Here is a 26,599-nt window from a genome sequence, read left to right as displayed (position 1 = left end):
CTTTGTAAATAAAAACATTTTATTAATGCTGTGACCAAACTAACAAAAGATACAGTTTTTTGACTATGTACTCAGTAAAAGATACAGGTTTGTTTATAAAGAAAATTATTTAACTGTGGGCTGAAATCCAATATCACAATGTTCAAAAGCTATGGTGCACATGCATAGCACAAGGGTACAGTTTCAAAAATTGATGATGGTGGTTATTTCATCTAGTTTCTGAAAAATATGTACAAAGTTTTGACTCTCAGTAGATTTCTTTTATGAAGCTTTAGAAAAGAATAACAAGCAAGCAAAGAGGAGCACACTTGCAACCTGCAATATATTCTGTTCCACAGTTTAATTCTCAGGTTGACAGTATGTAAGAAAGAAAGATCAAAATTATGAAACAAAGATATGGCTGCAAAGTTGTATATAACACAAATTGAGAAAACATTTAGATTGGTTTGATTTTGAAGTGGAGACCAATTAGAGAAAACACCATACACTTGAGGTCTTGAACCAAGTAGTAAAAACTTCTTAGGCCATCAGGGTCTCTATGAGACAACAAATCAAAACAACTACAAATTAAATCTTAACTTTTGAGACTGATATGTCATAACTAAAGATGCAAGTCAATCATTTGACCAAACATCTCTATTTTACATGACCAAAATAATTGTACTTATTATTTCCCACTTAAGCTTCATATTCCAAATAATATTTTTCTGATTTGTAAACCCATGATAGTACAGAATATCACCCATACCTTGTCCCACACTCATGACAAGACGAAAAACATCTTTCTTTATTTCTTTACCAAGCTCAAAACTTGCCATCTCTATTATTCTATTTACAAACATGACACTATCGACATTGCTGATCCTTGCAGTATGCAGGATGCATTTCAGATATGAACTTCATAATGGGCCTCCCTCACCATAGAGTCTCTGTTGCTCAGTGGTAGAGCATCAGAGTGCAAAATCCAAAGGTCTGAGGTTTGATTCCTCATGGGGACTCCTCTGTCCAGCGCTCATGATAAGATGAAAAACATCTTTCTTTATTGCCCATGTAATTTTTATGCCGATATTTGGCACAAACATTGTTTAATTCCTTTAAAATCATGAAATCAAAAGAAAACAAACACTCCATTGCCTCAACAAAACACATTGCATTTATAACTACAAGATAATTTGGTCACTTCAAAGTGTTTCAAAAACTGACGTTTTGAGCATCAGTGTTACCCTTTTTGCAGGGTAGATAATGAAGTCTGTTTATATAAAAATGAAAGCACATACTTGCACTGGTTGACATCAACAAGAGACCCAATCTTGGAAGTTGTAAATGAAATATGCTGATTATCCATCACTATTTCAAGTTCCTGCAGATAAATTAGAAAATTTTGGTATGGAATAGAGACAAACATTGATGTTGGAGTTATTTTAATTAAAATATCTCTTACTTTCCACAAATTACAAAAAAAATCCTACCTGTCTCCCAACTCGGTCTGGCTGTGGCCAAAGGGTGTCATCTTCTTTCAGTATCTGTATTTGGGAGATGCAGAAGAATACAAACTCATCATAATTAATTTAGAGTATCTGTAGCAGACCACCTGATAAAAATTTATTACAAAGGAAAGACGGAAACAATCATCATTAGGGAGGCCATCAAGTGGAAAATTAGACAGAAATACAAACCTCACTGTCTTCAATTATCCTTTTAAGTTCATCCATAACAGCTTTGTGTACAAATGCCTAAGACGAAAACAAATATTTTATTGATGATAACTGGAGGGAAAGTGGTAAAAAAAGAACAATCTTGGTTTTGAACAAAGATGTTATCAGCCTAGTAAGCAATCTACCACCTAACTTAATTTTTTTTTATTCACGTTGGTTACTTTCAACATTGCTTAGCCTTACACAAGTTCATAAAATCACACATTTTAGGCTGATCTATATCCTTTAGTATAATATTATTATTACAAAGCTTGGTATTCTGAACGCTCAAGGACTCCTGTCTTTCCTACAGGTTTTTCCCTAGATATTAGACATTTGATCAAGCAGTGAAAACAAAAGCAACAGAAAAAACTGCAGGCAGGTCATAGTCAAACTCTAAAATACAAAAATTAGGGGAAAGGCAGAGCTTCATGAGATCAGTCTAACGATCTTGACACAAATTCTGGTAAAATTTCCGCACAGCCCCATCCTACATTATGCATTCAGTTCTTGAACAGAGGAAACAATGACAAAAACAATACATTTCCGTTGGGAAAACAGATTTGTTTTACAATAGTATGGGGCTGTGCGGAAACTTTACCCAAATTCTTAAGCTAGGATTGAACTTGGTGAAATAATGTGTTGTAGAACTTGTTTTGAACAACTGTCTTCTTATACATTGTCAAAAATCAATCACAGAAAACTTAGCAATGCAGAAATGATTGCTTGTGCCAAAACGATCATGTAGAAGGCATTAGATTTGTGTACAACGAGCCCCCTCCCTGATGTTACAAAATCCGCCACTGTATGTGCCAAAAAGATATCAAGGCTAAAGGGTGAAAGAAGCAAAGTGGTAAATGAGACTCTGAGATCAAAGGATTAATTTGAAAGCTTGCATTCTCAAGGATATCCTGTCACTGTGAAATTATCGTTTATCATGATCAGAGAGACAAATATTTCTTTCTGGTATTTCAAAAAGCACTTTTCCAAAGTTATATAAGACAAGAATTTCCATTATTCTCGATATATGAATGATCGTTTGAAAACACAATAATGAATAGATTATTTTCTTTGGCCAAAATTACAAGTAAAAGGCAAAAACAAAGACAGCTAAGCTACTCCTTTTAAGATCAAGACTAAGTAATTTAGCAAATAAAGCTACGAATCGATGTTTATTTTGAAGTAAATAATAGCCTCTTGTGATAATGAAGGAATTCATCGAATTTAACTAAAGCTTACCTCTTTGCGAATCATCACATCATTCTTGTAGTTCGAGTTGTTTGCATACCGAAGTTTGCCTGAAAACAGGAAAAGAACTTAAGAAAATTTATTAGAGAAACGCTCAAAGATTGGAACATTTCTTTACCTTCAGGTCGGAACTCGAATTCTAAAAACTCGTGGCCAAATTTCCCTTTGTGTCCGACGTAGTAGCGAAGATAGAAGTCCGCCATTTTGAAATGATGAATAGAAGCGTGCACGGTAAGAGAGTGAGTCATCAGTTGTTAATGTCAGCGGTTTTACTTAACTTCACTTGATAACATCATATAAGGAAACAAAATGACTGTTGTATCTCTAGGCGACCAAATTTACTGTTTGAACCGGCATATGAAAAAGGAATTATACTTTGTTGAACAACAACTTTACATATGATTCTTCTACAAGTTGAATCTCCAATCTGTTATATCTAAGTAGGCAAACAGAAACTAGATGATAGCATGAAAACCCATCCTTAAATATTTGGAGGAAAAAACAGCCAAATCTTAACTTTATCTAGTTAATAATTCGGCTGGCTAGGAAAGAGAAAATTTCTGCTTTTTGTCTGGTTTGTAAGTGTAGTGTGTAATTGATAGTTATATTAGTGGCTTAGTGGACCAAACTACGCATAAGATAGCTATCGATAGCCAAAAAATGCCTTAAAATGTAGACGGAACAGCGCTGATGCCCAACAGAGAGCTGATCAGAAACAGACGAGACTTTAAGTGACCTCATTGTCGCGGAATCAAGAGGACTGTATACTTCTTTGTTTTCTAAACGCGTTTATTTTCTTCCATCACTCCTGATAATCTGAACATACTAACACTCTAACGATCTAAAACCAATCTGCCCTTACAATTCAGTGCTACTTCGTTTTACAGTTCTAGTTGCGAAATAAAGTAATTTTCCCACAATCATGAGTTCAGTAAATTCCCAATCCAAAAGTACTGTAATATACCCTATTTTAGTTGCAATTTCACAATTACACGTTTCTTTCCCTCATTTAGTTCACTGTACGCATGCAAATCAGTGTTGAACTTTGTTTACAACGTTGTGAAATATCATGTCACGAAATCTTCCTATTCGCGTTACAATCAGTCTAGTATTTCGTTACATTGTGTGACAATTTATAACATTAATCATTCATTATAAAGAAATCGTTCTCGACACTCATAACCATCAAAATGAATTCACTTTCTACAACCCTAAGTGGTAGAAGTTAACTTCTTCTACTAAATTTGTGACTATGTTCTCTTTGTTGTCTTCAAAAGAAGCGCAGAGGATTCCAAGGCTAGTCGTAATTCGATTAATTTCTAAGCTCACTTTCCAATTCATTTTCTTTTAGTATACGGACCTTCTTTTATGTGAATAAAGACATTCTCAGTCGGAAATGCTTTCTAAATTTTTTTATTTTATTCTACTGATTCCTCTGTACATTGATATCATGGGGCACCTGATTCTTCTTGCCGATATTTTTGTGGTATTTCAAGGAGGAACCGTTGACGTGATAATTTATCGTGTAATTGCCCGCCTTCTTCCATGTAAAAAGGCTATCAGCCGTTAACTTATAACTAACTACATTTAAAAGACCCTCAAAGAAATAAAGATGCCGATATAATTGGGTTCTCCATTCCTTAACCGTGCGACAACAGGACAATCGTATAAAGTTCGTGAGCAGCAAAACAAGCTTCAAACGTTAACTTGGATGAAAATGCGGGACAAAAAGGGCGGTGCTTAGGACGCTAACTGACTTTGCGCCGCGTCTCAATTACGCCTCACAACGGAAAAACGGTCTAAGGCTAGAGATTCTCTTTGTGACTTTTTAGACTGGTTTAAAAAATTTAATAAGATATAGCTGATGAGCTAGACGCACCATTGTTCGCCAGTCTAATTGAGCGACGGTATAATCGTCGAGGTGCTGTGTTCGCGAACGTTATTTTTCGGTTAAGATATGATAATTGATACGAATTTCTTGTTATTCATGGAAAGTTTTTTTTTTTTTGAAAAAACATCATATGCTTGTCGAGATTTTATCAGCCATAACATATCCGCCCACATGCATGATAAAGTGTTTACTAAGTTTAGTATTTCTGACTGCGGAATCTGCGCAGTCGTAGATCTGCCTGTTCGGTTGGCGATCTAATTATAACCAATCAGTGAGGGGAGTTAGAAGCAGCAAAAAGTATTTAGATCAGGAATTTTCTTAAGAGATAAGGCTGTATGGAAAATGAATTACTTTTTCAGTTCAATGGTTTCACGCAAGACTTAGTTCATGCATTTACGCCACTGCTACAGCACGCGCCTAATCACTAAAGCGAGGCAAGTGCGGTCTCCAACGCAGTCAAGCGTTTTGTCCTACCGAAGTGGAAAAAAGCCGTTGATGAAATAAAAGCTAAAAAAATAAACTGACCTCACTCAATTAGACCGTTAGAGATCACTTTTATTAAAATCGGCTGGTGTGTGCGCTTCTCAAAGCTTTCCTTATTAACTGAAAGGAACCGCTTCTTTGGCTTATATCTCTCCGGGTATTGTTCTGGATATATTACTCTCCTAGAAAAATCTACTCTGCTGTTGATGACGGCGAATCTAAAAAATGTCAGGGAACATAACACTCTGCTGGCAAAGACCAGTTTAGATCCAGCCTTTTCTGAACTCTTGAATAGTTTTCGGTACATAAAGGGATAAAAAAGGCTTGTCTGCTAAAAGTTGCCGGCGAAATAATCTACACATGATTCACTGAGTTACGCAACCGTGACGAATCAGACCTCCTATTCCCGCCTGTGTTTTTTTATGTTGCCATGGTAACCAGATATTTCTCTTTTTGTTGAAAAATGTACTTTACACCTCTACACAATTGTTTAAATTCCGTATAAAAAGAGAAATGAGACGGGAAATTGACAGTTTCACTCACATGCTCGCCTACCTTAGCTAATCGAGCAATTTTACCCACACGCGCGTCTGTTTGAGATTGGATATTTTACGGAACATTTCCGCTTGTCATCGGGGATATTGTATTTCAAAGATCTTATCTAATTCAAAATTTATAACCCGTTACATGAATTCAAATCTTCATTTCACCGCCAACATGCATCGAGGTAACTTCGCGTGGCTGTTTCTGGTCATACTCGTCTCTGATGGTCTCCAACTTATGATTTGTGTTCCAGGTAAGCTACTTTCCTCTAAAATAACTCTCATTTGTTTAATTTTTAGCAGTTTGCATTTCTTGTTTTTCCTTCATTTTAAAACGAATTCCTTTGCATTTGCTTCAGTGGACACAGATGAAAAACAAGAGAACTATTCAAAAAAGAGCGCCTTGCCGTTTGCCCGGCAGTATGAAGAGGTATGTCCTCGCACGCCATCTAATGAAAGCCAAGTCATTTTTTAATCATATGTAGCATAACGTAGTCTTGGAGGAGAGAATTTCCGATGGACCGTTAGAGAATAGGAGCCCCTATGTCCCTCCGTAAAGGATCAGTTAATTTCCATTTGTTTAAAGATCAAAACAAAAGTTTAATCAAAATTACAGTTAAATTTAAAGGGGTTTTACCTGCCCTTATTAAAATCAGTTTAAAGTTTTAAACTCCAGGTCGAAAATCACTTTGCAGTGTATTTTTAGCGTTTTACGATAAATAAGAAAAAGAAGCTTGCTCGCGAGAAGTTTTCGAAATTGTTATCCTAAAAGCAAGCACTTCGCACAATATTGTTTCGCCGTTTGTTTGTATGGGTTAAGCGTCAGTACGCTATTAGTATTTGCGGAGGGCTTTACCGGTTATCCAGAATTCAAATCTTACGAATTTGAATTGCGCGCGGGTGGGCTTGGCCACATTTGAAAAACAGAGAGCGCAAAATTGAAATTTCGGTTTTAAAAAGCGGTCAAGATCATTCTCAAACGCTGCGACAATATAATGGTGTCAAGGCTGCTTTTAAGGGGAGTAAAATTTTATTTCTAAAGAAAACATATCGTGGCAAACAAACAATGGATCACTCTCTAGAAAAAACACGCCATGCCGCCTGTGGTTGTCTGTGTTGACGCGAGCAATTTTTTTCCTGCTACCCATTTCAGATTTCGGCCGATTCCGAATTCTTCTCATACCGAAAAGCAGCAGTTGTTCTTATAATAAAGAAATTTACGAAGTAAATTCGCTCCCACGAGGTATGAAAGTGAGAAGTACCACAACTGACTTTATCACCTTCATTATGAAGTAATTCTCAAGAGATTATTACTAATATTTCGCTTGCAAAAGCTTCTTATTTTAAAATATTTCTAAAATGAGCTCAGAATAAATAAATGCATTAGTAACTAATGCAATATAATTTTAACTTAAACGGTTAAATGTTAACAATGTACTTCTGTCGTCATCGCTGTAATCGTGTTTTTCATAACGATCACGCGAATATCTATTTAGAGACTCAATATTCGCTTGATACTTATGCAATTGTCCATACTGGTTAAAATTCAAGATCATATCGTTATGTGTTGTCTTTAAAAAACGTGCTGTCGATAAGGAAAAGCTCACAATATATCATTCAATAACATTTTCATGGATCAGAGCACAGAATAAATTTTCAAATCCAGGACAGTTAAAATTCAAATGAAGTGGCCTCAGTTTAAATGTGACGCAATGAATAAAGCAGCTGATGACTTATCAGTTTGTTTGTCTTGTCTGTTTAGGCCGTAAAACACATTAAAATGTAAATAAAATTACAGCAATTTTTTTGATAAAGTAAACAATTCGTGTCAAAAACAAATAACCGTTATTTTGATAGCAACGAATTACTTTTCCTTTTATCAATACACAGTATGTTAAAGAAAGAATATGCAAATTAAGTTCTGGTTGAAAATTATTACCTCCAATGCATGAATCAAAAGACAACGCTTCCAGATAAATTAAAAAAAATAAAAGATTAATTAATGGGGCAAAATCATGAGTAATTTAGGTTTTTTTATAATTTATAGATGGGTGTTCTTTTCAGTTAAAAAAAAGAAAAACCCAGTTTCGCTTCGCGTATTATCCACGGGAGAAAATAAAATTTTTTTTAATAGGCCATAGAGGCCGTTAACTGCCAACAATGATTAACTTTCCTCGCCTTTTTTTTATGTTTGACCAATATGCAAACATTCCTAAGCTTAAAACCGTTTGAATATCAAACACGCTGATTAATATTGCATGTGACCATGTCAGGGTGGATTCCAGAGTCGAATTGAGAGTGATAACCAACGGCTGAGTACAAACTGGGTACCAAATTCGAAGTTCTTTACACGGGATAGAGGTGGTAACCCAACAAACTGCCTGGAACAAAATTATACCAGACGAAAGGCATCTTTATTTTTAAATACCCAAGGTTGTTTAATGATGAAGAAGATTTTAAGTATGAAGCTTGCATTCATAACACCTTAACAAGTTAACTTCGTCACTTGCATCACGAAATCATATATTCAACATGTTCAACTGCTGATCTAAGATACCTTTGTGATATCGAGGAGTCTACCGTTCTCTTCGCAAAGATCAAACTAGGCCAGTATTTTTATTCGAAAATTGAGCAACGGAGCATGACCAAATATTCAACGATTATTGTACCAGGTGATGTGTGACATCGTGATTTATTACCGGTGCGCAGATCTTTATTTTCCCGAAGGCGAAGGCTGAAGCAAACAATTTATCTGCGGAAAAATTTCCGATTTGTTACAATCACGTAGTTCAATAATCGCATCATAACTCGATTATGTGATTGTAGAAGGGAGGAGCCATTTTCCAGAGACGAACGTTGATATAATTCGATACAAATGGCCCTTTGTTTACAGTGGGCCAGTCGATGGCAACTACCAAAGAGAAAAACAATCTACTTAACAAATAGACCCCATGTTGCCGTGCCTCTCCTCAGTAATGGATCACAGATGACGTCCAATGTGGTAAGAGCAAAAAAGGGGGCACACCAGGCGCAACCGAGTGTGTCACTGACGTTCTTACCACATTTTGACGTTGTCTGTAATCTTTCACTGAACAGACCCACGGCAACAGTGAATCTATTTGTTTTATATGATAAAAAAGCAAAACGTAACTAAAAATGACGTCACCAAGGTGTCTGTCCTCCGAGAGATTATGAAAAGTTTCTAATATCGTGGCAAGAACTAACCAAACTGCGTGTACATCTCAGCTTATCATTTAAAGAGATATACTCCGTAATGGCTGATTATAAAGTAGGTAGGACTTGCGTGCGTTATGTCATAATAGACCATACGTAAGAGCCAATCAAAATGTGTGTATAATATAGCTTTTCATATAACATGTCATCGCTATCCAGCTATACCAGACTGATATCGATCGTTACTGAAATTAACGGTTAGTCTCACAGAAATTCCCTATCGTTTATCCAGCCACCGATTCTCAGATTGGTCACACCCAAAGTAAATTCATCAGAAATCTCTGATGTTCTCTGAAACAAACCCAATGAACTACGAAGAAGAAGCAATCAAAAGATTACCCACTTTGTTTATTTTTCGGTAAAGTAGAAAAGTGACACTGAGGTACTATAAAGCATTTCTTCAGCTGTCTCTTAATATTTACAGGTTTTTCTAGACATCTTTGCATTTTTCTTCACCCCCGGATGCTTCTCAATTTCTCAAAAAAAATATCCTGATATTGTGATTAGGCCTATGTATGTAGATCTAAGCTGTTTGCGGCTTTGTACTGAATGCTAATACGCCTAAAAGGTCCTATTAGACGGGGCCTACCTGGATGGGAGACTTGAAAAAAAACCCTCTTTCTGACCTTTCGTTTACTCAAATTTTGTTTAAACCTTGATTTAGACAAATCAACAATATTTAGCTGGCCTTAGCATTCTCGAAATTAAGAATATTATGTCTTAGGTGGGCAAATTTAAGTTTAAACTATCTTACTTCGGTTCCCTTTAAAAAGTCATGTGAATTAAAGTAAAAGTTTCAATTCATCAACGATTTAAATACAAATACAATTCAAGATTTAAGGTTGACGGCAAGGTTTACTTTTGGTCATTGTGATAGGCACGTGAAGGAGACCCTGGCTCCTACCAAGATGATTCTGAAGTCCCAGACAGAATGTACAAAAGAATTTTCTACACCCACGGTCTCGTATACAATCAAAGTCCAGAAAATCAAAGAAGCGAATCAAAGCCTATGGACGAAAAGAAACCTCTTCCAGCACGATTTCGAGAATTCCAAGCCAGTGATGCCGAACAAAAGTTGAAGACACTGATAGCTCTAAGAGATCGTGCGAAGTCAATCCATGAAGATCTTGCCCATTCAGTATTAAAACAAGAAGCACTGATGGAAAATCGTCGGGAACAGCAGCGCAAAGCTCCCGAATGGGATAAGATCCTGGAAGGATGGTAAAGAGGAGAAATTCATACATGGGATGGTGGTTAGCGTCTAGAGTAGATATAAAAGAACATAAGGACACGATAGCAACTTCACGCTGCTAAGAATAACCGGATAAATTTAGACTGTTTTTGTTTCATTTTTTGTGATGCATTATACTTTATTTTGTTTTTATATAGATATATAAATGTCCTTGGGTTTGTAGTTTTATTTCTTTTGTCACCCTTTTACCAAGCAAAAAGTTCAACTTTGAAGCGAAGGATTTTTTTTTAAAAATATGTTCTGGTTTAAAACTGAGTTAGTTATTTTCCGTAACAGCCTTGTCAACGTAATACCTTTTTCAAGATTGTTCATATTTTATATACAAGAATCAAATAGAAACACCATTTAGCGTGTACTTTTACCAGGGGTCCCAGAACCACGTCTATTTAGGCATAAGCTTTAATCTCATAATATTTAATCTCAAGACTAAATGATATTATTCTGTGGCATTAGTACTATTATATTGTAATTAGTGTTCTGCGAATCACTTTGTGTTAATAAAGAAACCTGTGTGACCTCGAAACTGGATTAAGTTTTTTGGCAGCAGTCGCCTTCAGGCCCTTTGCACCCTTGCATAGTGTCAGGTGGCTTGTCAGTAGAAGAGAGAAATTTATGACACATGGAAAGAGCGCGGTAAGCCTACGGTCAGGCTTTCATTTTGGGTCTAGAAGCTGTTTGGCTTATTTCTTCGCTCAGACCCCTTGTAGATGGCAGGCCGGCCCGCGAGATCTGGGTAGAAGCAGAGGATGTGAAGAAATGATGCAGGTTTGGGTCGAGTCCCGTAATGAATGCCCTTCCCTACAGCAGAGGGAAAACTTCCCTACGCGACTCGACTCGTGTCCGCTCCTCCGACTTTTGCGCCGTTTAATCTTTAGCCCCGTTTTGCTTCTTGAGCGCCTGGAACAGGCTAGGGAGATGATTGTGGGGCATCGCCAGTGAGAGCCTGGTCACTTGTGAGTAGCCCGTTTATGAGGGGTGGGAATTGATGACTATGTTTGCAGGCTTAGTTGCATTCCGTATTAACAAACCTTAAAGCGAAAATTTGTACCAGTTTAACAATTCCAAAACCCGGATGACTATGCTGGAGGGAGAAATTTGCCTTCAAGGAAATATTCTCCTCACAAATATTTTGTGAGAAATTTTCTGTTGAGAACTGCGCGTTTACTGCACGTTGAAGTAAATTTCCCCTGGAGAAACAACGTCGTAAAGGCAACAACGAATGATATCATACACCTCCTTGATATAAAATGGACAATTTACGTGAAAGTTTACGAAGTTCAAACTTTCAATTTACTCTCAGAGGCTTCAAAATCGAATTTTTTCTTTTACAAATTTCTTAACACTTTTACCACTTTGAATGTTTATGACTTACCATAAGCACTCCTTTATAACTGACAAAGCTGGCAAGTGAAAAGGACATGAAAAGGGCTTACGATGAAATTGATCACTCAAGTTATGCTTAGCGTGCACAGTCGCGTTATGAATGCGTTTGAGAAGTTAGGGTATCACGAGGGAGGCATAAGAGTTGCTCAAATGCAGCTGATAGCAACTACAGCTTACTGGGTGAATTTTAAGTTAAAGTAGAGTTGCAAAAAACTCATGCGCGTGGGTTACTTTAAGTACATGCAAACGATGAGTCAAAAATTTTCTTCCTCGTGTACCACGAAACCTTTAGACCCGATTCTTAGCAACACATAAATGTTTGCCAGTTATTATTCCAACATAACGGCGACATCTTTTGCCTGCGCCGTGATTTGTACTCAAAATTTACCCTCAGATTCGAATGAAATTTAAAAACGCAACCGTTCTGCTGTGTTTTGGTTTCTCTAACTCTTGCCAGCTTGTTAATTTAAAAGGTCTGTGAAAAAAGAATAATTTCAAACTTTATTATTTTGCTTGCGCCTCTGATTGTCGCAGAGCTCAGAAACAGTTGCACTCGACGGGAATTTTTGCAGTTAAAATGGAAACCCACTCAGTGCTCATGTTATACACAAATGGCGGAGTGTTTACTGTATATAACTGAGAGCCAAGTTGAAGACATCGTTTGTTTAAATACGAACAAATTCAGGTTGTCGTGAAGAAAAATCAAGAGAGATAAAAACAAAAGCCAAAGGAATCACTCAGGCTTTTTAAGCATTCATTTCGTCAGTTAGGAGGATCTGTTAAAAAGATTATTAATATGCTGATTATTCCTATTTGGCTTTGAAGTTTTTTTTTCGATTTTTCGATGACAACGCTACTTCAACCATGTGTGAATCATTGCAGCTCGCATTGGAGACGCGTGAGATCCATTTGAAGATTGATTCAGACACTAAACTTCCGCGTCGTCGTTTATTTAAGTTGTTTGTCTTGTTGGCAATATTCCTTCCAGTTCTGTATCGCGAGCTAGTCACCTATAAGGCTTTGCATGATGATATCCGATTGAATAACACTTAATCGATATCACTCAATTTCACAGCTACCCACATTTTTAATTGCTCACTATAGGGCACTTATATTATTTCATATTCTCTTTCAAGAGTTAACATCCAAGCTCGCTTTATTTTTGGCTTTTGGAAGTTCGTAGACGTTCCTTAAGTACTCCTCTTAAACAATCCTTCTCTGACGCATCAACCTTTTTAATTGCACGGCGCTCGGATCGTACGGCGATGAACTACTCCACGGTGTGAATAACTCATGAATCTCTTCAAATCCTTTTACAATGAGTAAATTACCTTTCGAAAAAATGAACGCGTTCATTTTAGTCCCCTATTCAGTATTATCCGGTCGATTGGCTATAATTTTCTTCAGTTTATGGTGAACACCAGGGCCGTAGCCAGACTTCAGAACAAGACGGGGCAAGTTTCGAACGCCGAAGGCGCGAGCCGCTAAGGGGGTCTGGAAATCTAGAGGCTCAGAAATGCTCTTTCAAGCATTTTCCGTGGCATTTTTCTTCAGAAAAGTGAATCTTGGACCAAAATCAAGACGAAGCAGTTGCCTCGTCTTGCCTTATGCTAGCTACGGCCCTGAACACTTTCAAGGCAACGAAGGTAACTGAAAGATTTTACACAGAATCATTATTTACCTAGATTTACGTAATAATCGATTTTAAAGGGTTTCAGTTACAAAGGGAGGCTATTTAGGGTGTTCAGTGATTCATGGCCTTTCATTTAAATGCAAATACTTTTAGTTAGATCACAGAACAGCACGACGATAGCAAAACATGCACAAGTCATAACTTTCCAATTGAAATCCTTAAAACGCTCCATTTCTAATTATTTTTATTTTAAATACTAGCATCAATTCAAAATACTTCTTTGCAATTATAATTGTTGATTATGTTAAGTCTGGTCAAGAGATTTTACAGGTTTATGATAGAGCCTTACAAATGGCGTTAGTTTTTGTTACAAATCGTGAGTGCATGTTTCAATTCTTTTTTTTTCCCATGTAAAGAAAAGCGAAGCGAATGTCTATTGATGTTTCAACTTTTGAAGTTTTTTAGAAATCTCTAAATTGTTCACGAAAGGTACCCTAGGTCTTTTCCCACTTAGCAATTCATGTATGCAGTAGAACTCTATCGCGTCTAGGAAATTCGTTGTTGTTTTTTTTTTCCTTTTTTAGAGTCAAGTAGGTGTGCGGTTCCTCTAATCAGGGAGAAAAAAACTTTTATCAGGAAATACTCGTCCTACGAAAAGTAAAAGCGTGGAAGCTGTAAGTAGAGAAGTCATTTTCTACTTCCCCTAAAAGCTCACCCAAACAAAAAGTGTCAGCCAGAAAAGCTTAGCAGGAGTTCATTCAAAGCTAACAATTTACTGAAATTCTCAGTCAGAGCAATTTATTTGATCATTTAACGCGTATTGTGCCATGACTGTTGATCGGATATTTTTCATTTACTAAAAAAACTGGCAGACGCTTCATTTCCATATAAATTAGATAGAGACGTCAGGAATCATTTCAGTCGAGTTTATTTTCACGGTTTTTCGCTCTAACAACAACAACAAAGGAACTCATGTGCATTGAATGTTGTTCATTTTAGAAATGTTCATTATATATCGATGGTTTGTGATTGTATTTCCTCAAAGAAAGGCATCAGTGATTCTGAAACGCTTCACTGGTCCACAATTTTTCCTGATAGAATAATGATATAATTCCAGACACGTTTGATACTATCACTTGCAAATCTTAAGTGGGTTCGGTTCAAAAGCTGTTTATCATGTTGTTAAAAAGCTTAGACCCCCTACTTTTGAAAAACTACGGGTTGTAAAGTCTTTTAAGAAATGAAAATTTTTTACGAAGATTATTTAAAAAAACTATATCATACTTCAACGATGAGGTTTATGCTGTGAAGCCGTACACATCGAGTTACATCAATATATTGGCGCAAATTAATATCGATCTTAGCATGTGACGCTCAGAAAAACCAAACGCGATCTCTTAGTTAAATTCGCAGTCGTGACAGTTGTCGCTCGAGCACGAGGTGTGAATCAGTGCTCGTAACAGTGGAACACGGGTACCAGCGCCATAAACCTGCCAGCACTAAGTGGACAAACGTGTATAGCAATGTGCGGCTCTTACATGGTGTAAGACACAGTATACGTCACACCATTGTTTTCTTATTTCCAGTTGTGATGAAATTCTATTGTGACGTATACTGTGTCTTCTACACCAAGTAAGATGTTCACCGGTAAAATAGATTGTGAGATATCTTTTAAATCATAGAGACACGGCGATTTTGAGGAAGATGGTATTTCAGAAAATAAGAAGATGAACATGTACTGTAGCGATGGCGATTTCCTCTTCTCGATTTCAGAGAGTCACGCTGTATTCCTTGCTGTTTTTGGCGATGATTCTCGTTTACCAAATCTACCATCATGGAGGCAAGCTGCTTAGCAAAAATCAACAAGAACGAAAAGACGACTGGACCAAGCATTTACAATCAAATCATGTGAAATTATCTTGGACAAAAGCAGCGATAGAATCGCCACAGCCTATTCGAAGGGACTTGAAAAAAACCGCCGAACAAGGGAATCCAATATTGCAGATGGAAGTGAAGAGATTAAAAACCCGCATAAATCGGAAAGATAGTCTCATTGAAAAGCTGACTGCTCAGTTAGAAAAGGAAAAATCTCGAGCAGAGAAATTGAATCAGGTGATTGGGAACTTGAAGGTTGAAAACACGCAATTACAGGCGGAAGTCGAGAGTTACTCTAACGGGGTCACGAGCGGTAGAAGTGAACAAAACACTGGCCTGAAGAAAGAACTCGGTTCCCTGATTAAAACATCTCCAAAAATCAGCGATATTCATATATCACAACGAATTCCATTTGAGAGTTTCGCCAAAACGCATCTCTTCGAATACTCCCCTAAAAAGAAACCAAAAGAATATATTTTCCATGGTCAAAATTCGAACACGCGGAGAGTAAAATCCGGAGAGCGCCATCTTGTCCAAGCACAAGATATCGGTGTTAACTTTATCAACACAAACACGTCATACCACGTAAGCCGCGAAAACATGGTGGATGGGGTCTACAGGATCGATATCAACACTGGTATTGATTATGAACTGTATTTCAAAGATCCGTCAGCGAATAAATTTATCACAGTGCGGCTTATTCGCCCATTAGGTGTTCTGCAACCAGTTGCTCTGCCAGAAGACAATAGAGGTCCGAATGAACTTATAAACTTAATTGTTCCCTTATCTGGGCGCCTTGAACGATTTCAACAGTTTATGGATATGTTTGTGGAAGTGTGCATTAAAATTGACAAAAACGTGTTTTTGACAGTGGTCTTATACGGAGCCTCGGACTTCAACACTGTAAAAACTACCCTCAAAGATCTGGAAGTTACGTATGGTTTTAAAAAGTATCAACTTATCATGCGGGATAAACCGTTTTCTCGGGGGAGAGCTTTACATGATGGTGTCATGTACTGGAGTAGCAGCCCGAAAAATGTTTTAATGTTTTTCTGTGATGTGGACATAACGATTCGCCCTGATTTTCTTCGAAGGTGTCGCATGTACACTCAAAGGAAGGAGAAAATTTACTATCCGATGGTGTTCAGCTTGTTTAATCCAAAGAATGTTTACGAACAAGGAACTATTCCACCACCCGCAGAACAACTCAAAATTGGTAAGAAATTGATTTCATTTCTATGTTTAATTCACTCAGTAAGTTAACAGAAAATTGCTAGAGCAGTTCGAAGAAACTTCAAGTTTATGCATTTTGTAGCAAGTCTTTGTCTGCGCTGCGAGTACTGAGAGCTTCTCGGATATAATTCGGTTCCTTATGTTTTCTTTCTTTCTTTTTTACAGTACTGTTTAGAGATTTAATTTTCCTTTGCGCAAATAATTTCAATGGGTGATCTATGGTAAAATCACATTTTATTGTTAAACGCTTAAAACAAAGATTTGCTAGAGCCATCACGGTAGCTATCTTGGCGGGGACCGAAAATCGTGGGCACCAGTCCAGTGTTAACCACAAATCAAAGTTATCACTCTATTTGTTTTTATGGAATTATAGTCACGGTCGTTACAAAGTGAAATGCACTCTTTGGTTTTAGTAGAACAAACTTATTTCGACTAAATCGACATTTTCCCCTGTTTTATGCAGTCGTCAAAACCATATTGTAAATGTCAAAAAACACCTTCGAACGTTTCTTTAGATTTCAACGTTTTAATTTATTGTAGACCGGAAGTACGGCTTTTGGCGTGAATATGGGTTTGGAATGACTTGTCAGTACAGAGCAGACTATCTCCGTGTTGGTGGATTTGATTTAAACATCGAAGGCTGGGGAACTGAAGACTTAGGATTGTACCAAAGATATCTGCAACAAGCAAACATCAGGTGATATTAATGTTTCACTGTAGCTCTTCGATTTTTCACCTGTCGCTTAACGCAGAGCTGCTATTTTTCCGTCTCCCTTTATTTGTCTTTAATGGATCAACGAAAAAGCAACCAGAATATAAGATTATCATTTTAATTAAACTAACATAAGAGAATTGAAGTAATATAAAGGAGCTACTCCTCACAGTAAAAACCTGTCATACCCGCCGAGGAAAATCAAAAAAGAACCTGCCAAACTGAAAGGGTCGGTTATTTATGCAAGGTCTAATAAAGTGTCGTGGTAATATACTTTTAAAAAGGAACTACTTAAAAAAACCCTCTTCAGTTTGCATGAGATATGTAATTCCGTATTCACTCTCACGCGACAATTTCTCAACACCCGCTCCCTTATTTACTATTGCTGTTTTATCTCTGACGAAGAACTTGCGCTCGAAATGTCAGTTTTAGAAACTCTTCACGGTGGCCAATTTACATCATAAAATCACTTGACAAAAACAAAATAACCAAGTGCTACCCCCACCGACACAGCAAGTCAGTTTCTTTGGCAACTGACCCCATTTATTATCACCACGGTTTGGCAGCCATAAATTTAAGGCATTTACAGTATTGTTTACTTTTTATCTGTTTTAGAATCATTCGTGCCCCTGACAGAGATCTTTTCCATCAGTATCACGACAAAAAGTGCGACCCTAGCCTTTCTGAGGAGCAGTACCGGTCATGCCTCGGATCCAAGGCGAAAGTTGAGGGAACACACACTCAGATCGCTATACAGCTGACAAAACTTAGAGAGAAATATGAACCAGAGTCACAATCTGAGAACGGTTATTGAGATCAAACTATTGAAAGAAACGAGTGCCAGCCCGTGACACGTGACCGTCACGAGGTGAATTAAGCTGCCCACGCGAGGAAATCAACAACGGACACAATTAGAGACAATTCAAGAGCCGGGCGCTGCCTTTGAATTCAATCACGAACTGAGTCGATTGTTTCAATGGCGACAGATCACATCAACGTTGGGAAAGTTACGAAATGTTGCGTTTGTTGTAACCTGTCTGGAAATTCAAATTTTACAAGAAGTTTCCGTTTGAATGGAACCACAATTCTATTCCCTTTTTGAATGGAATGTTGAAAATTGCAACAAATTGTCCTTCTTGTTCGATAGAAATTAAATAAATACAGATATTGCTAAAACCTCCATTCATGTTTGAATTAGTGTATGGTTATTCTTCAGCCGGTTCTTTTAGTCTAGTTCAAAAAAATGTGGCCAGCCTTGGCCAGTTTTACACTTTTGTCCCTGTCACGTGTCCTTCCCAATGGTATGGCAAATAACACGGTAATTAAGACAGGCTAAAAGGAAGATTGGCCGGAACCAGGTTGCATAATATTTCCTTACCAGGATTTTGCCATAACTGTAGTTTTCATTGGTTCCCCTCGCCATCAGCTGTACCTCTCACTTGTCAAAAAGATCATGTTTCCTAGGGCGGCAATATAAATTACGGCATTTGAAACAATTTCCATAACTTCGCTGTACCAAAGTGAAATAAGTATATTGTGCACGTCAAAGGTACGGCGTTCAACACGTGTCTTTAAGAAAGAAAATACGTTAAATAACGCCATGATTAAAAGCTTTAAATTCATCTCAGTTTTCAATACCTTTATTTTCGACAGATTAGAGTTAATTTAAAACTAGCGCTAGCCACCGCCTGTAAATACTCAACTTTCTCTCGGAAAAAAAAGAAACCACTTGAGAAAAGTTAGTTAAAAACTCTGCCCAAGGCCAGCCAGGATTAGAAAACGAGTCATTTCCTTCGCGAGTTACTGTTATGAATGGAAGGTGTTCAAATTCAAATTGAAATCTTTCCGCGCTAAAACGCAAGCTTCACGCAAAACGTAAATCCATGTTGTAAGAATAAATGAACACATGCGTCAGATGTATTTTTGAACCAAATAAACTAATTTACACACAAATTAAGAGGACATGACCTTCGCAGCCGTGAAATCACAATCGCTGAGATACAGCACACTTGTGTTCAAAATTGCCTACAAATGGATGAGGATCAAATTACTTTTACGATATTACAAAAGCAGCAATTTGTAAATGGCTGAAAAAGACAATGACCAAAAACAAAAAAAAACCAGAATAAAATTGCGCACTGTTGTGCAAAGAAACCAAGTAACGAGAAGCCCATGACAGAATTATGACTTACGATGAAAACGAAACTTCCCAGGACAACCAATGAAAATGAAGAAAGAGCAACTGCAAGACGTTGCCGGTCTTGGTGTTACAAAACATTTTAAGACTTCACATAAAAGGGAATTTACGCGAGCCAGGAAATACAAGCTAAGTGTAAAGTCGATGCTAGTATTTCAAAAAACGAAAAAAACACCCCCATTATAAACAACTCCTGAGATGGAACGAAGAGAAGATGAATACCTCACGAAAACTTTTTATCTGACTTGACAGGAAACAAGCCCACAGCAGTATGAGATTCAGTCTCTTTCATAAAATACGCCAAATTAATTACTTTCAAAGTGAGGGAAGCCACAAAATATATAGTTTGGAGATGGAAAAACACCAAAACAAAAGTAGTTTTACTAAAAAGTAAAACCAGTGGTGAGAGATAGAGAAGATTGAATCTGATTGCAGCCTGACCGCCACCTTGGGAAAGTTTTTGAAGCTCCTTCAAATGAAACGCAAGTTAAGCGACCAGAAGGTGTAAAGTTAAATGTTTTTTTTACACCTTTATACTGCTCCGTCCACTCAAACGTACTCAGCGTTATGAAAAATTACAACAACTAACTTTAACCTACAAGGAAGCCACAAGAAAATCAAAGATTCTCGATACTTGAGTTCTACCTAATAATATTCCGCAAAAATTATTAAATTCACTTCCAAGAATGAGTCTCAAACTCACCCTTAGCATGATGGATTGATACTAAGTTAGTCCCTTTATAATACTAACAAGAAAGCAGTATCTGCATATCATTATAGGGGTAGCTACCTAATTATCAACACTGGCTACAACTTTGAATTAAAGAATACAAGCTGAAGAACATTACACAAGTTCTGTCTTGACACTATTGGCACAAGCTCACCAGGGAGATTACCTGGATAATTTTTTAAGTCACTTCTGTTTCCATACAGATTTATTCGCAGATAGAGTGAACCTTCATCACAGAAGTTAATTAAAGAATGAGAATGACAATATTTGAAGTTTTACTCTCCATCGTCTTCTTCCTCCTCGTCCTCCTCTTCTTCGTCTTCGTCTTCTTCCTCAATAGCATCATCTTCTTCTCCATTCACATCGCCATTCTCTACCCTGTCCAGTCGAACTAAAAACAGAAAACAAAGAATTCAACTCAGTAATTTAAACTAATGCCATTATCAGTGTAAGGTCATGTACAACAGAAACATTACACTGAAACCTGTATCAAGGGGACCCTATATTAAGCGGACATGAGCCCTAGTCCAAAACAATTCCTTCCACATTTATGGACACTAAAGTCAACCCCTTTATTCCCTGAAACCTGTATAAAGTGGTTCCTTAACTCTTAAACTCCCAAAAATTATTAACATGTAACTTCTCCCTAAAATATTCATACACTATCCCGCAAACAGGTAACGAGAATACTCAAACTAATCAGGAAGAAGTTGATATCTTGATCCAACACCAGATTTTTGTAACTAAGGGGAGAATTGAAAATCTTGGAAGTAAAGAGTTAATGAGAAATTTTAGCTTCATTTCTATCCCACTGCAGTTTTAACATTACAATTTTCACACAAGAAAAAGGTTTTTCCCTTGGTATTAATTAAGACTAATTCTATCTGGCCAAAAAGGCCAGACTTAAATTGTCACTGATTGCAAACTATTTTCTGTTTGGGAGTTTCGGTAACAATAACTAACTGCTTCCCAGGTGATTTATCAAGCAAACACTAATGATACAACCTGCATGCAAATCTAAGAGCCAACTGACTTTCTTCCCCCTGTTCACCCAATACATATTAATAACTTACTTGAATCATTGTTTCGAACCATCAACTCTGCTGCTCTGATTCTTGGTCCTTGTGTGTCAAAACTCATACCAAAAACAAGAAGTGTTCTGTTCTTTTCCAAAGAGGTGACAATTTTTTGTTCAACTTGACTACCAATAATGGCAGACTATAAGGAAAAGCATAAACAACTGGCTCAACAGTATGAAGCAGTACAGAGTAACCAAACTTAACACAAGCTGTAGACATAAAAAGATTGCTCAGCATGCTTCACCACATTTTCAGTATCCCAGAACCAATAGAAAATATTTTAAATAGTACAGATTGAGGATGAAACTTAATCATTGTAAGACCACAGACTTATGTGACCACCTAGGAATGCATAGTTATCGTCACGATCATAATAAATTGCAACATTTATTTACTGAATGGGTTGTAAACAAGCACCTTTGATAAAAAATATATATTCACCTGATTGGATAGCCTCAGTGCTGTCAAGTTAGTATTGGTTTCTAGAACTTTCATGATTGCCTGAAAATAGAGAAATATTAATGCTATTTAGTACTTAGAGATCAGCATATTGCTTCTCATCACCAAAAATCATGTGTTACTTAAAGCTGACTGTCAAGAAAGGAGAGAAGAAAATCAATTTATCACATGCCAGGCTTATATTGCCAGTTTCAAGGAAGATAAAATGAAATATTGGAAGTTGAAAAAAATTGGGTGTTTATTTTTTGTTTATTAGATATTATATCCTTCACAATAACTTGTTTCCAAAAACATTTGGTCTGCATGTATAACTTCTCAGATATAATTGTTGAGTACCATATTTGCATGCAAGTGATTAATATTTTAGTCAAATAGCTTCTGTGTGTTTTCCATCAACCTTTGTCATCTTGAACAAGGGCTTCTGAGATTTTAACAAAACATTCCACAAGTTACTGCAAAAATGAACTGCAGAAGTAATGTCAGCTACACACCATGATTCCATCTCCAGTCAGGAAGTTAGACTCCAGGTTGATGCTCTCTAAGGTCTTGTTTTTACTTAATGCCTCTGCAAAAATCTGAGAGAATCAAACAGCAAATTTATTTTCAAACAAAATGTAGATGCCTGTCAAACAATGTTATCAACCAGGGGAGGGGAAGATAGTCCTGTCTTTCATGTTTACTGACTTTTGTTGCAACATGGTAAGTAGTGCGATCAAAATGATTTTCCCTGAAGATCATAATTATTGCTTGAATAACAAGCAAAATTGTCAAAAAATTGGAAACAAATGAGACAAAAACTGTTTTTTGAATGCACTTCAATTCAGAGTTTATCCTAGACAAAGAATACCTTGGCAGTCTTGTCTGTCATCTGTGTGTTGGCTAACTGAAGATGTTTAAGATTGGTATTACTTTTCAGTGCCTTAGCAACATCTTCAAGAATCTCTGTAGTGACATCTCTATGATTGTTCAAGTTTAGATTTGTCAATTTTGCATCATTTCTTTTGAATTGTTCCATTGCTTTCCCAAGGTCCAACTCATTTACAGCTGTGAGGTCAGGCTTTTTTATCTTAGTTGCCTTTACAACACCTGGGATTAGAAAAGGAATGATGTTAATCTTTCATTGTACTTTAGTAGCTGAAAACTAAAACTGAATTCACCAAAGGCAGTCCTCTGCTGGATTCAAACAAATGAGCTAGGCAATATAAGTATAATACTGCTCTAACAACTACAGGCTGTAAGTCTACTTCCTGTGACCAAGACAGGTCTTAAAACCAAATCCACCAACAAATGTTTTATAGTTTTTGTCAGCAGTTTTGAAGAAGTTATAAATATGAAATCTGCCTTGGTTGCTCATGGAAGTTTAAGGGTTAAGCCCTTTCATAAAAACAAAGTTTTGTAAGTTTCCCAAAGACAAAAGCACAGGTTGTATATAGCACCCATGCTTTGCAAGAGCACAACCCTGAGAACATATAGGAGTACTGTGGTGTTTAACTCACCAGGTTTGTATTTCTTTAAGCCACTGCCTCTTAAAGCTTTCCCAGCTTCCATCTTTTCTGCAAAGTGACTCTGAGTTTGGGTTAACATGCCATGCACACCAAGTATTGCTGGAAGAACAATATCAAAAACAATCAAGTTCAAGAGGGAAGGATTCCAACAAACAGCACTATTTCATTTCATTACACTCTGCCTTCAGGTAGCAGATCTTGGATATTTTTGGTCAACTTTTTTTTTTGATATAAGTATTAGCCCTAACTCCTAAATCAAATTTGTAATTCTCCTTTCTGTCAACCATACAATTCTTATCATGTTAGTTCAGAGAATTTAGTACTGAATCAACTAATTATCCCCAAATTGATAGTTTCCTTAATTCTCATCACTTATCTGGTTGATAATGTATTGGTATTGTAAGGAGAAATTCTGTCTTGGTCACTCATGGGAGTTAAAGGGTTAAGTAAGCTTGATATAAGTTTCCTTTTAACAAAAGCTAAAACACATAACTCCTATAAAAATGTCTGTCTTGAATATGCAGCAGCCTATGTATGCTATAGACTGTGTATAATGCAGATGGTCAACTATACAAATATTGAAATGATTTGTTACAATGGAGTCTTGATACTGTGATCACTGGAAATCTCAAACTTGAGACACCATTTCATCAGCACAAGGAGAATGCAACTAGAGAGCACATTTTGGAACCTTCTGGTCAATCCCTTACAATTTCCTGATAACTATATTCTACTGATTACAGTACTAAAAAGTGACACTTGAACCTTTGCACAGAGATCAATGGTCGTTTCATTTACCTGCAAGTTCCATCATTTCCTCATCAGTTGCATTATCTAAAACCTCACTGAGATCATCAGGGAGCAGTGGAGTTGGATCTTTTTTCCCTGGCTGCTCCTTTGGCCGCCAAACTTTGCCACGCGTTTCTTTCTTGTATGGAACATAATCTGAACGTTCCTTCAGATTCTTAGCCTGTTCTTCCAGGTGTTCCAACAGATGTTGTCGATCAAATGGTCCAGTGTTATCCTTTTCTGTCTGGTTTTCTTGCCGCTCATGAACTGGGAGAAGGGCATTCTTTTAAAGAGATAAAATGTGGAGGAAATATTAAAAATTTGTTGTTAAGAAAGGAAAAACAAACGTCTGAGTTTCTAATGAGAATTGGAATCTTGGTCAATACCAGTTTACAGTCAGTTACTTCACTTTCAGATTCCAAAAGAACTTGTGTGAAAGCTAGGGGATACAATCGCTTTATAAATTTCAAACAAGGATAAATCTGAAAAGGTCACTAGAATGAATAAAATAATAATCACAAATTTTAAAGATTATTAGATAACTGATCATTTTCACAACTGCTTTAGCTGTGTACATAACTGCAAAGGTATTTCATCTTTTCTAAGTAAATTTAGTTCTCAGGATGCAACATCAAGTTAATAAAAGCAGTCTTTCAGGAAGTGCAAGAATGCAGAGTGCATGGCAAGAGTGTTTAAATTACCAAAAAAGCAATTTTTTTGACCAGTTAAATTGTAGCATCTGTTGAAGCCATTAAAAATAGGTCTGTATTTCTCCATAACACAAAACACAATTTCAAGTGGACCTACAAGGCACTTGAACAATCTATTAAATCTGTTCTACTATCAGTTTAGTGCACAATTAAATGCAACATCTTTGCAAAGTCTTTGCAATACTCACAGAAAGAAGATCTCCTCACCATAAGAATTAGCATGCATGCAAGCTGACAGATAAAAAAACCAGCTTTTCAAAGTTTCATGCTAAGCTAATGCTATAAAATACTTATGACTTATCATGTCAATGTAACTCCTTCCTGAGATAATAAAAAAACTTGTTTAAACATTCGATATATTTAAATCCGCACGGAAAATCCCTGCATTTCTTCTCTAACTTTATCGAGACTATTCTAAGGAAACCAGTATCCATGAAGAGGTCTGGCTGCTGTCAAACTGCATCGTTTACTATATTTACTATCTGACCAATCACACTCATTATACGAAGAGCATTGACAAGTAATTGACGAGGAATATCAACCCAAAAACATTCACTTCAAGCGGAATTACGTTAAGCTTTTTTCCATGAATGACGATGAAAGAAAAAGCGACTTTTAAAATTACCATAGTGGCCAATATCCGAATCAAAAGTTAACATAAACACACGCTCAAAGCCTAATTATAGGTACGTCTTCGTGAATGTGTAAAAGACCTGACTTCATAAAACTGATCATTACATTCGCTTTGTAAGTTAAATAATACAAACGAAGGTTAACTTTAAGGTGATCCAAAATATAGCCCTTATAAATCAGTGCTGTGTTCGAGTATAGGCTGCGTGAATCCAGTCACCATAAATGCAAATTATTACAACATACACTCAGTATGAATGTATGTGAGATTAAAAAGAATCATCCATGTTTAGAACAAAAACATCCTTACGAAACTAGGTAAAAGGCTAAAACAGCGATGTTATCGTGTAGCTCGGTGAGTTGCAAAAGCAAAGAAAGCATATCGAACACATGACATGCTTCGATGCCAGCAGGAGCGAGCGACTTACGACTTGGCATGATGGTATGATTACTTGAATCACTGGAGGGACAGCGTGTCTTTCTTTAATATAAATTCTTACCTCGGGATCAATAGCTGCATTGAGGTCTGCCAACTCCTCTGGAGACAGAGCTTCCACTAAAGAATCCTCATCGATGTTTTGGAACTGATCGAGATCCACAGACTCTTTTTGCTTCACCCAAGACATGGCGTCCAACTTAGTGCCCAAGTCAGTAAGATTTCGTCAAAGTACTCGATGAATATGATTTCTTCTGCCGAAAATGTCCTCCGTTTGGAAAGATACAAACTAAAAGCGGGAAAATAACCGGTTGTTTCCCTCCTTGGACGAGAAAATTGAGGAAAATTTCATTCACAACACTCCCTTATTCGTCTGACAAACTACTCAAGCTCGACCCAGACCCTCCGCGCTCATAAATATTCCTCACAAAGTGTTATGGGCGGTGTTGAGTGAAATAATGAGTTTTGCTGGATTGTTCTGATAAACAGTCATCCAAGATCGGGCTCCGTTTCAAATTTATAACAAAGTTAAATTGGAACAGCATGGTTTCCATTGCATAATATATCGATTGATTGCGAAGTTTAGCGATTACGAAGCCGAGCTAATAAAGTTACTAAACTTTTACTGAGGTATTTTTTTGCCAAATATTGTTGTCCCTGTTTAGCTAGAGTTAAATAAAACCTTCTCGAACTTTATGGACATTAATGGCACATCACTCTTCTCGAATCAATTATTTAGCGGATTTCGAATGTTATCTCCATCACCATAGAGCTTAAGAGTTAATATGAAAAATAAACACTTCAGACTAGATGATTGCCTCTGTCACTACGATTTCTTTTACGTAACGGTCACAGATTGAAAGAATCATCTGCGTCATTCGAAT

At 36.9% G+C, this 26,599-nt stretch overlaps 4 protein-coding genes across 4 annotated transcripts; 2 read left to right on the top strand and 2 right to left on the bottom strand.

Annotated features, from left to right (window-relative positions):
* Positions 1-3,189, bottom strand: LOC113668336 (protein mago nashi homolog). The gene is made up of 6 exons (XM_089195585.1): positions 3,061-3,189; positions 2,934-2,992; positions 1,677-1,733; positions 1,470-1,523; positions 1,278-1,360; positions 1-536 (listed from the first exon to the last, which is right to left on the bottom strand). The coding sequence occupies exons 1-6, from the start codon at positions 3,143-3,145 to the stop codon at positions 437-439; spliced, it is 438 nt and encodes a 145-aa protein (XP_089051711.1). The 5' UTR covers positions 3,146-3,189; the 3' UTR covers positions 1-436.
* Positions 3,190-5,852: 2,663 nt separating this feature from the next.
* LOC113668333 (uncharacterized) lies at positions 5,853-10,867 on the top strand. The gene is made up of 3 exons (XM_027184220.2): positions 5,853-6,112; positions 6,218-6,288; positions 9,970-10,867. Exons 1-3 carry the CDS (start codon positions 6,004-6,006, stop codon positions 10,315-10,317), a joined length of 528 nt encoding a protein of 175 aa, XP_027040021.2. The 5' UTR covers positions 5,853-6,003; the 3' UTR covers positions 10,318-10,867.
* Positions 10,868-14,628: 3,761 nt separating this feature from the next.
* LOC113668297 (chondroitin sulfate N-acetylgalactosaminyltransferase 1) lies at positions 14,629-18,356 on the top strand. The gene is made up of 3 exons (XM_027184183.2): positions 14,629-16,451; positions 17,009-17,165; positions 17,796-18,356. The coding sequence occupies exons 1-3, from the start codon at positions 15,107-15,109 to the stop codon at positions 17,992-17,994; spliced, it is 1,701 nt and encodes a 566-aa protein (XP_027039984.2). The 5' UTR covers positions 14,629-15,106; the 3' UTR covers positions 17,995-18,356.
* Positions 18,357-18,804: 448 nt separating this feature from the next.
* LOC113668298 (tropomodulin-3) lies at positions 18,805-26,439 on the bottom strand. The gene is made up of 8 exons (XM_027184184.2): positions 25,780-26,439; positions 23,949-24,222; positions 23,142-23,249; positions 22,493-22,731; positions 22,137-22,220; positions 21,628-21,687; positions 21,181-21,325; positions 18,805-20,498 (listed from the first exon to the last, which is right to left on the bottom strand). Exons 1-8 carry the CDS (start codon positions 25,903-25,905, stop codon positions 20,383-20,385), a joined length of 1,152 nt encoding a protein of 383 aa, XP_027039985.2. The 5' UTR covers positions 25,906-26,439; the 3' UTR covers positions 18,805-20,382.
* Between the last annotated feature and the right edge of the window lie 160 nt (positions 26,440-26,599).

Source organism: Pocillopora damicornis, chromosome 2 (assembly GCF_964200805.1).
Source record: "Pocillopora damicornis chromosome 2, jaPocDami1.2, whole genome shotgun sequence".
In the NCBI taxonomy this organism is placed as follows: Eukaryota; Metazoa; Cnidaria; class Anthozoa; order Scleractinia; family Pocilloporidae; genus Pocillopora; species Pocillopora damicornis.
Note: the sequence above shows the minus strand (reverse complement) of the source record. Positions and strands in the feature narration are given on the sequence as shown.